The 11,233-nt window shown below is 34.4% G+C and overlaps 1 protein-coding gene across 1 annotated transcript; it reads left to right on the top strand.

Annotated features, from left to right (window-relative positions):
* Positions 1-507: 507 nt before the first annotated feature.
* LOC129889681 (ABC transporter B family member 2-like) lies at positions 508-10,952 on the top strand. Its single transcript, XM_055965093.1, has 12 exons — positions 508-837; positions 1,347-1,401; positions 1,484-1,659; positions 3,843-4,043; positions 4,579-4,838; positions 5,724-6,264; positions 7,123-7,502; positions 7,853-8,268; positions 8,731-8,972; positions 9,052-9,299; positions 9,647-10,059; positions 10,141-10,952. Exons 1-12 carry the CDS (start codon positions 544-546, stop codon positions 10,683-10,685), a joined length of 3,771 nt encoding a protein of 1,256 aa, XP_055821068.1. The 5' UTR covers positions 508-543; the 3' UTR covers positions 10,686-10,952.
* Positions 10,953-11,233: the final 281 nt, after the last annotated feature.

The following is an 11,233-nucleotide window of genomic DNA, read 5'->3' as shown; positions in this document are numbered from 1 at the left end:
CCATTGCCTTGACATTTTCTCACGTCTCAATACTCTCCTCGTCTCACGTCTCAACATATGTGTCATTAGTTTACCTCATTTTATGTCAATAAATACAAAGTAAAGTACTAAATTATCCTCTTTTTTTTCATGTTAATCGTTTGATTTACTTTTTTTTTAGTTTGTTTTAACAAGAATGAATCTTTTACTTTTTGAAAACTATTTAGTTTTAACTTTCCATCTAACATGTATAACATCATAAAATTAAAGAATATTTAGTACATTCTACATATTCTTAGTTTAAGATCAAAAGATTCAAAAATCTTCTTTATTTTTATATTCTGTATCAAAATGCAAGTACTCTATAGTTGAAAATAATTACTCACTGTTTTTTGTCTTAAAGTGACACTTATTTTAAGACGGAACAAGTGAGTATTACCTTAATCTACTTAATTACCTCACCTTTCTTCCCATCCCCCACCCCACCTCATTACTCTCTTTTTTTATAAGAAGGAAAACTTTTGTTTCTTTATTGCTCATAAGTCTAGTTAAAAACAAAAAAAAATGAGCCAACAAGAAAGTCATGCATTATCTGTCGAGAGCGGCGGCATTTCGAAAATGAAGCAGAAAGATAACAATGAAGAAGAAATTAGGAAAAGGCCTCATCAGAAAGTTTCATTGTTGAAGCTTTTCTCTTTTGCTGATTCCTATGATTACTTGTTGATGTTTCTTGGATCTATTGGTGCTTGTATACATGGTGCTTCTGTACCTGTTTTCTTCATTTTCTTTGGCAAGATGATTAATATTGCTGGTCTAGCTTACCTTTTTCCTGCTCAAACTTCTCACAAAGTTGCCAAGGTAATTAACATATGCACAATGTTCTTGCTTCTTCATCGACTTGAATAGTCACTCAACTAATATTTATTATCTCAGGAAGTTATTTTATTTGTTAAAGAAAACTGAAATCAAGAAGAAATATGACTTTTTAAGATAATAACTATTAATTGAGTGACAATAAGAAAAATTAACTCTAATTTTTCTGGTGACCACTCAGCTAATTAATAATTATTATTATCTCAGAAAGTCATTCCATAACAAAAGAACAGAAATTACTAATAGATAATTTGTACAATAAAACACCGTGCTAATCCTATTGTTAACTATGGACTATTTATCAACAAATTAAGGGCGAAGCTAATTTCTATTTTTCTTTAATAGTGTGAAAATAAAGCTCCAACTAACCTTAAAAATAAGCAGATTAATTACTTACTACAATATGTTAAAATAATTGAAAATAGAATCGATTAATTAATGTTTTATTATTATTTTGAGAGGAGCTTATGTTCATTTTGGATTGTTGTTTGCAGTATTCATTGGATTTTGTATACCTAAGCGTGGTGATATTATTTGCATCATGGATAGGTTTGAGCTTATTTCTCGTTTTTACTTCATTTAATATATATGAAAAAATTCCTAATAAATATTTTTTTTTGTTGAAAAAAAGAGGTGGCTTGTTGGATGCACACTGGAGAAAGGCAAGCAGCAAAGATAAGAATGGCATACTTGAAGTCTATGTTAAATCAAGATATAAGTCTCTTTGACACTGAAGCTTCCACTGGAGAAGTCATTTCTGCAATTACCAGTGATATTATTATTGTTCAGGATGCTATTTCTGAAAAGGTACCCTCATTTATCATCCTTTACATGGGCAGATGCACATAAAATACGCCTAACATTAAAATTTGATTTTAGATCACTAATTTTATTGAGACTGTTCCTTCTCTTTACTTCCGACAAGTATTTTTCTCCTTTTTTTTTTTTCTCCCGAAGGTAGTTGATTTTTTCTATAGTTGTTAGTAGTTGGGAGCTTCAAGATTACATCATGTTATTCGTTGAAGGAAAATTTGGGCCTTAGGTTTTGAAGTATGGGAAAAGGCTTTAACTCTCTGCTGCTAATCTGGAAAAAAGAGTAAATGCTATTTGGTGGCATTGATTAATTTTTTGTTTTTTTTTCTTTTTTTTTTCTTAGATCAAAATTGAAATTTTGGTGTTACGGGCATAATTTTTCTTATTTTTCTCTGGGGGGCAGTTGGATTTCCAAGTAGAATGTGATTAAAATAATTTTATTTTTAATACTACTTTTTTGGAATGTTTCTCAAAACATGAATGTGATACTCATCAATCGAAGAACAATAAATATAATAATATAATAAAAAAGAACTCCATGTGACTCATATGTTGCTCCTATATGGTTGGTAGTGAAAAACTTAAATATGTCATCGGATTTTGAGAAAAAAATTTATTTATGTCATTCGTTAAAATGTTGACTCATCTATGCTATTGTTGTTTGAGAAACAGTTATCCATGCCATTATCTTTTAATTACAATTTTACAAAATTATTTTTTACACGTGACAAATTATAATTTGGCCACATCACTAATTAATTTTTTTTTTAAAAATGAAAATTCTAATACAATTTGTGGAATTAAAAAAACCATCCATATTAAAAAAAATGAAAATCAGTCCCAAAATTTTGAAAATTTGTTTTGATTAGTGTTTTGCTTGCTGTTTTTGACACTAGCATCTTGTTCCATAGTGTTTTTGAGTTTACATTCAAAATTTCAAGTGATTTGGAGTTGTGGAGAAAATTCTACTATTAGGTTGTCGAAGTCTTGAAACTTTGAAGAAATTTCATGTGAGACTTGTTAAGTAAGATTTAATTCGAGTTCAAAAGATATTGGGTTTGGTATCTAGCTCGGAGGAACGTTACTCTTGAAATTTGAGGTGATTTCGTGATGAATTGAAGAAGTTGCAAATCTGCGAGTTCTTGGTGTTTTATGAGAAAAAATGAACAAAAAGAGTACATTTGATCCAAAATCCCAATTGAAAAGTTTTTAAAAATTGTTTGGGGTCTTGTTTAGTTAGGTTGTCTTTTTCTTTTTTTTAAAAAATAAAAATTAATGACATTGTCGAAAGATAATTAGCCACATGTAAAAATAGTTTTACAAAATCGAAGTTTAAAAAATAATGACATGAATGGACATTTTCTCAAACAACAATGACATAAATAAGTCAATCTTTTAACGAATGACATAAATGAGTCTTTTTCAAAGTTCGATAACATATTTGAGTTTTTTTTAATTGTTATTATTATTATTATTTACAAAGTATACCATTTTTTACTCCGTTTCAATATAAACAAATTTCTTGTGGGGACTGATGATCTCAGTCTTAAAAAAAAGTTTAGGAAGAAGCACAAAGTAATGATGACAAATTATTCTTTAATTAATATTCTTGATTAATTTTCTTAAGCAGTGAAGTGTGACACACCCAAAAACTCATTTATTTTAGAATCGAAGGAGTATATGGCTGTTGATGTATCGTACCATATATTACTTTAGTATAAACAAATGTAACTCCACTTGAATAATTAATTTAGTCAATATGTTCATTTAGAAATCTAAAGCATGCACTCTTTGCGAAAATATTGTTCTTAAAGTCAAATGGTAAAGAATGCATTTTGTTGAGAATTGAAATACTAGCTTTCTCCTCAAAATTTTTATTATCCTTGTAAGAAAGTATTTTTATTAAATACTTCCAATTCACTATTCACAAACATACTCCATTAATAAATAAATTAGTTTTAGTTACCTATGTTAACATCAATTTGGACATGAATGAGATTTTGTGCCTTATTAAGTAATGAACCTTCAACGACAAGTGCAAAAACTTTTTCAAAATTTTGAGTCCTAGTTTCTCAAGCCCAGGGTGGCTCCGCCCCCGGCGGCACTTATCATTGTGAAATTAAGTGTGACTAGAAGCATTTTAATGAGCATGATGGAAATGGTTGGTGGTGATGCAGGCAGGGAATTTCATGCACTATATCAGCCGTTTCTTAGCTGGTTTTACAATTGGGTTCATAAGAGTATGGCAAATCAGTTTGGTGACGCTTTCAATTGTGCCTTTCATCGCTCTTGCTGGTGGTATTTATGCCTATGTTACCATTGGTCTCATTGCTCGAGTCCGCAAATCCTATATTAAAGCTGGAGAGATTGCTGAAGAGGTATGCACTCCAACTGTTTGACAAAACTCTTTGATTAGTATGTCATACTAATTAATGAACGGAAAAGGGCCAAGTATACCACGTACTACAAAAAATAGTTTAAATATATCCTTTGTAATATTTTTGGTCCAAATATACCACTGCTATTATAACTTGGTACAAATTTGCCCTTCATTTTTACAGTTTATTTGGCAAAAGAAATATACTCCAAGCTTCCCAGTTTTTATGATTGTATCTAACTAGACATGTGTTTTAACATGTAAAGATTGACAAATTATATATTTGTGATAGTGGAGGAAAATATTAAGACAGTGGTCCAAAAGTTGGTAAATGTTAATAGAGTGTGAATTTTTGAAAATTGTATCGAAAGTGGACGATCCAAAGGAAAAAGAGTGTCATATAAATTAGGACGGCAGAGTAGTTTATTCAAGAAAGGATCATGCGTTAATGAGTATTGATATAAATAGTAGCCCCATTTAACATTTTAATCCTCCTAATTGTTGCTCTATTCTTAGTGATCTTTTGCAATTTTCAGGTTGTAGCTAATATTAGAACAGTGCAAGCATTTACTGGAGAAGAGAAGGCGGTAAAATCATATAAAGGTGCCTTGTTTAACACTTATAAGTATGGGAAGAAAGCTGGATTGGCCAAGGGCTTGGGTTTGGGCACCTTGCATTGTGTCCTTTTCCTTTCTTGGTCATTGCTTGTGTGGTTTACTAGCATTGTTGTGCACAAGAATATTGCAAATGGAGGAGATTCTTTCACGACCATGCTCAATGTTGTCATTGCTGGCCTGTAAGTTTTTGCTTTTCATACTCAATTCCAAAATGCTCTTACAGCACAATCTTAAACAATTAAACTATTACGAGTATTAATTGAGATTAGTGCCCTCTTTTCTTGAGAATCCGGTGTTTCTCTGAATCTCATCACTAATCATATATGATATATAACGAATAACCTCTTTCATGACAGTGTAGTGATTCTTGATGGAATTGAGCTGTTGTGTCAAAGCCGATTCTTATTCATACTGCTTTTGTGTTGATAAACCAAGAATCACTAGTTGATCTTAGTCCTATTGCTTCAAACTTTTGGAGTTGTTGGATGTGAAGAATACCAAGTATAGTTTTCTTCTCCCAAGAAAACTTTTTTACATTCAACAAAGAAATCAGATTAGTTATGGCTAGCTGATAAGGCAGGTTATTCTGTTAGGTCAACCAGTTGCTCTGAATTCAAACTACATAATTTTGCTGTCTTGTAATGCGGAGAATTTCAATGACCTGATTTGTGTTTAGAGAAGTTGGTTATTTCAATGTGTCTCTATTGGTTAAAAGATAGATAATACATCCAGTAATCTTTTCTAGATTTCAGATTTTAGAGCAATTTATAAAGTTACCCTTTATAGGCCATGCTCTAATGAAAAATCAGGAAGAAACCAGATGTCTATTATATCATGTCTCATCCTTATTGATCAAGTTACTTGTTACTTCTATACTTTGTCAAACTTTTCCCTTAGTTTATAGAGGTCATTTTGTGCCTCTATGCCACTTGGAAAGTTATCCATTGCATACATCTTGACTTCAGACTTTGTATGGTCATAAAGTAGGTGCTCTCACTAGCTGCGCAGCTTTTTTTATGTTTATGCAGAATCTTGGCTTCAATTTAACTTTAACTGCTTCTCAGGTCACTGGGGCAGGCAGCACCAGATATTACAGCATTCCTCAGGGCTAAGTCAGTTGCCTATCCTATTTTTAAGATGATTGAACGAGATACTATCAGTAAAACCAGCTCCAAGAGTGGTCAACAGCTGAGCAAAGTAGATGGATACATACAATTTAAAGATGTATGTTTTAGTTATCCATCTCGTCCCGATGTGGTGATCTTTGACAAGCTCTCTCTTAATATTCCCTCGGGGAAGATTGTAGCTCTTGTGGGAGGAAGTGGATCAGGGAAAAGTACAGTTATATCTTTGATTGAACGCTTCTATGAACCGCTCTCGGGACAGATATTATTGGATGGATGTGATATTAGGCACCTGGACTTGAAGTGGCTGAGGCAGCAAATAGGGCTGGTAAATCAAGAACCCTCTCTTTTCGCTACAACCATTAGGGAAAACATTCTCTATGGAAAAAGTGATGCTAGCCTAGAAGATATTGCACGTGCAGCCAAACTTTCCGAGGCAATGACTTTCATCAACAACCTCCCCGATAGGTTCGAAACTCAGGTACAGTTTGTCCTTCACAAGCTATTTGTGCATGCACTAGGAGATGTCACGCTATTGCAAATAGAATTATATGGATGCTTCTATTTATTTATTGCATACTAAGTACTTCCTTTTGACTGGCCTTAAATGTTCTCACATAGCTCATTTCAGTGTTTATGTGGCTGTTTAATTGAAAATATCAACTACAGTGCAAAACCTTCCCAAACCTTTCCGAGTCTTGGCCAATTCTAATTTTTGCAACTCCAGTAGGCTTCGAATATTTAAAGAGCTCTGTCATAAGTCATATGAATTGTGCATCTGCTATCGATCAGCCAAGATTCGCTTGAAACATTGCTTGCAAAACATTTCTTTCGTTATGCATTACCAGCATCATTTGAGGGGAAGAATTCTGGTGCTGCTTTTCTTTCCGTTGGTTGTTCAGTCTTCAGAGGCACTATCTAGGCAGTTATTTTCTATTCTAGTGGTTTATTAGTATTTTCTGATTTCAAAAGATGCAAACTCAAGTTGCTTCACTGTCTCGAGTTGAAATGTTTGCCTTGAAAATCAAGGGAATTATTGAAAATATTGTGTAGAATATTCTTAATAAATATGTCAGTGAAAATGATATTTAGAAAATTGTGCAGAATTTTCTTATGGTTATGACATAATTAAAAATCCTAAGGTTTAAGAAACTTATCTTAACTCAAAACTCCTACTTAAGGAGCTCTCTTGTATATTGTTTAAAGAAAAACAAATTTCAACTAGATTTTTGTCGTCTTCTCTCTTTTCAACAAAATATTCAAGAAAGTCCTCATAAGACTGATAGTTTACTTTAATAAAACATAATATCATAGATATCTGAGGCCACGTCATTTGCAGGTTGGTGAAAGAGGGGTTCAGTTATCTGGGGGGCAGAAGCAAAGAATTGCAATTTCTCGTGCTATAGTGAAGAATCCATCAATTCTTCTATTAGATGAAGCTACGAGTGCACTTGATGCTGAGTCAGAAAAAAGTGTACAAGATGCTCTTGATCGTGTGATGTTGGGAAGAACAACTGTAATTGTTGCTCATCGCCTTTCTACCATTAGAAATGCTGATATCATAGCGGTTGTAAACAATGGCAAGATAGTAGAAACTGGAAGTCATGAAGAGCTTATTTCGAAACCAAATGGTGCCTATGCATCACTTGTTCAACTTCAACAAGCAGCTTCTTCACATCTCCATCCTTCTCAAGAGCCAACCATGGGACGACCGCATAGGTACAATATTTACTGCTGATACATTCCTAACTACATCAGAATGTGATGTATATCCTCTTTATTGTTGTATTGGAGTCAGCTCCGTACTGTCATGCATTTGATGACAATTTCTGCGAATGAGGGTTCAAACAAATCTATGTTGCTCGGACTCTTCAAAAATGTCAAAGGGTGCGTGTCGGATTCACCAGAAGTAGTGTATTTTTGGAGAATCCGACACGGGTGCGGCATCGAAAGTGAAGAGTCCGCGCAGCTTCGAAACAAATAATAAAAGGTGGTGTTTCTTGCTTATAAGCAGTCAGACTGATTTTTCAATCATTATATGCATAATTTGCTTTATCTTTTTTCTACAGCATAAGGTATTCCCGTGAATTATCCCGATCGACAACTCGAAGCCGTGGAGCTAGCTTTCGTTCTGAAAAATCTGTTAGCGGTATTGGTGCTGGTGGTGTAGAGGATGTTAACTCACCAAATATTTCCGCAAGGAGATTGTATTCAATGATTCGTCCTGAATGGCATTATGGAGTTATTGGAACTATCTGTGCATTTATTGCTGGAGCCCAGATGCCTCTCTTTGCCTTAGGGGTGTCACAGGCCCTTGTGTCTTACTACATGGATTGGGACACAACACGTCACGAAGTGAAGAAGATTTGTTTCCTGTTTTGTGTCGGTGCAGTATTAACCGTCATCGTTCATGCCATTGCACATACTTGCTTTGGAATCATAGGAGAGCGGCTTACTCTTCGCGTGAGAGAAATGATGTTCTCTGGTAATCATACAATAACCAATGTTTTTACTTTACGAGAGGTTGCTTATCATGTAAATATGAAGAACTGTAATTGCATAATTTCTGTCGCATTGCAAAACTTTGGTTAACTGCGTTGATACTATTAATCATATTTAATTTTAGAAGATGACTGTTGTACTCTTTTCTGAAACTTTTCACTCATCTCTGTTTTCTTAGTATCAGTCCTTTAACCGATAAATTGCTTAACTTGTATCTATAAATGACTTCTAAATGTAAGAAAGCTATGATGCTTCATATTTATCTGAAATCATTAATCCAGAAATAATTTTTTTCTATATTTAATGATTTCAGATAAATATGAATCACACCTTTCCTACATTTGTTGATATGTTGCATTGATATCTGTTTTCTTATTATGAGTCCTTTTTTTGTCCGTCTTATTCAAATAAAAAGTTCCCTAACATTCTTCTTTATTGGTTGCAGCTATGCTAAGAAATGAGATAGGATGGTTTGATGAGATGAACAACTCAAGTTCTACACTTGCATCACGATTGGAAAGTGATGCTACTCTATTGCGAACTGTAGTGGTTGATCGCTCTACTATTCTCCTACAGAATGTGGGTTTGGTGGCCACTTCCTTCATCATTGCATTCATCTTGAATTGGAGGCTCACCCTTATAGTCATGGCTATGTACCCACTTATCGTTAGTGGTCACATCAGCGAGGTTCAATCTATTCCCTTCATCCGCATCTGTCATTATATCTTTCATATCATTATGTTGATAGGGATTGTTATTCTTTCAGAAACTCTTTATGTCAGGCTTTGGTGGTGACTTGAGCAAAGCCTATCTCAGAGCAAACATGTTTGCCGGTGAGGCTGTAAGTAACATCAGAACTGTTGCAGCATTCTGTGCTGAGGAGAAGGTAACTGATCTCTATTCCCGTGAACTTGTTGAACCTGCAAAGCGTTCATTTAGGAGGGGACAGACTGCCGGTATCTTGTATGGCATCTCTCAGTTTTTCATCTTCTCCTCTTACGCCCTTGCCTTATGGTAAGCTGCTCAAGTTTTTAGTTATCTAAATTGTTCATCTTTTTGCTTTGTTGTTGGGAATTTCTTTGAGTAGCGGAGGAAGCTTGTAGTTCAATGTAGTGCTGTGGCATACTTATAATTTACATACACATGGCGACAATTTTGAGACTAGATAAATTTACCACCTTCTTTCACATATTTACAAACTATCCACAGGGGGAAAAAGTTACTACAAGTTTAGCAAGTAGATAACCAATCGCATACATTATGACAGTTGTTTATTTTACTTAGATTACCGCCTTGTACCAATAAGGTTTTCATTTGAGCTCGCAATATTTTAACATATATTCTTCCTAAACCTTGTATAGGTATGGTTCCGTTTTGATGGGGAAGGAGCTAACCAGCTTCAAAGCTGTTATGAAATCGTTTATGGTTTTGATTGTAACTGCTTTGGCTATGGGAGAGACCCTTGCTATGGCACCAGATCTTATAAAAGGAAACCAGATGGTAGCATCAGTATTTGAAGTGCTTGATCGGAAGACAGAAATTTTAACCAACACTGGAGAGGAGGTAACTGGGGTTGAGGGAACAATTGAGTTTAAGGATGTTGAGTTCTGCTATCCTGCAAGACCCCATGTTCACATTTTCAAACACTTCAATATGAGAGTGCATGCAGGAAAGAGTATGGCGATAGTAGGGCAGAGTGGTTCTGGTAAAAGCTCAGTATTGGCTCTCATTTTACGGTTCTATGATCCAATATCTGGGAAAGTGATCATTGATGGTAAGTTTGGACCTATACTTTTTTGAACTAGAATTTCACCATAGATTGCTTTAATCATATTGGTGATGTGAATTTACACAGGCAAAGATATCAAGAAACTAAAGCTCAACTCTCTAAGAAAGCACATTGGCCTGGTCCAACAGGAACCAGCACTCTTTGCCACGACAATCTATGAAAACATCCTTTATGGAAAAGAGGGAGCATCTGAGGCAGAAGTGATTCAAGCAGCTAAGCTTGCTAATGCACATAGTTTCATTAGTGCTCTTCCTGATGGCTACTCTACCCAAGTTGGGGAGCGAGGAGTTCAATTGTCCGGTGGACAGAAGCAAAGAGTAGCCATTGCCCGAGCTGTTCTTAAGAACCCTGAAATCTTGCTATTAGATGAAGCTACAAGTGCTCTAGACGTGGAATCTGAGCGTATAGTTCAACAAGCGTTGGACAGGTTGATGCAAAACAGGACTACGGTCATCGTGGCACATCGACTATCCACCATAAAAAATGCAGATCAGATATCTGTTTTACAAGATGGGAAAATCGTGGATCAAGGGACTCACTCTGCATTGGTAGAGAACAGAGATGGAGCATACTATAAGCTAATCAACTTACAGCATCAGCAGCAACAGTAGTAGCACACCAACATACTTGGAGATATTTTTCTCATACAAACAGTCAAATGTGTAAAATTCTTTTCCCCTCTTTATACTTAAATATAATTGCAATAATATCCTTTGTATTTAGAGTTGTATAGGCTATTTTTAACTGTTCTTTCCCTGGAATATGTTTTCCATTGTTATTGAAGGCTTCACTAGTAGGATGGAGTCGAAAAACTTCAAGGCTCGAAAATGTAAAATTGGTTAAACACTTTCCCCAAAAATAAAAGGGCAAGTTACTCATTTGGTAGGTCAGCTTAAAATATTACTCCCTCTGTTTTAATTTCTTTGCCGGGTTTTGATTTAACAAAGTTTAAGAAAGTAAAAAAAGACTTTTGAATATTGTGATTTTAAACTAAAGATGTGTCAAATGTACCAAAATTTCTTTTCATCTTGTTTAAATATGTCACGTGGAAAGTTGAAATTGAATAGTTTGTTTGAATCGGCTTATATTGGTGTTTTTAAGCACTTTTTATAGTGTTTGGATAGATAAAAAAATTTAAGCATTTATTTTTAAAGGAAAA

The sequence above is a fragment of the Solanum dulcamara genome, chromosome 5 (genome assembly GCF_947179165.1).
Source record: "Solanum dulcamara chromosome 5, daSolDulc1.2, whole genome shotgun sequence".
NCBI classification, from domain to species: domain Eukaryota; kingdom Viridiplantae; phylum Streptophyta; class Magnoliopsida; order Solanales; family Solanaceae; genus Solanum; species Solanum dulcamara.
The sequence above is the reverse complement of the archived record's forward strand: the minus strand, read 5'-3'. Positions and strand labels throughout refer to the sequence as shown.

Excerpts from the sequence above, each read along its gene's own strand:
- LOC129889681 (XM_055965093.1), top strand. The coding sequence starts at position 544 with ATGAGCCAACAAGAAAGTCATGCATTATCTGTCGAGAGCGGCGGCATT. Across the intron at positions 4,044-4,578 it reads CTGGAGAGATTGCTGAAGAG|GTTGTAGCTAATATTAGAAC; the intron begins GTATGCACTCCA and ends TGCAATTTTCAG. Across the intron at positions 8,269-8,730 it reads GAGAGAAATGATGTTCTCTG|CTATGCTAAGAAATGAGATA; the intron begins GTAATCATACAA and ends TATTGGTTGCAG.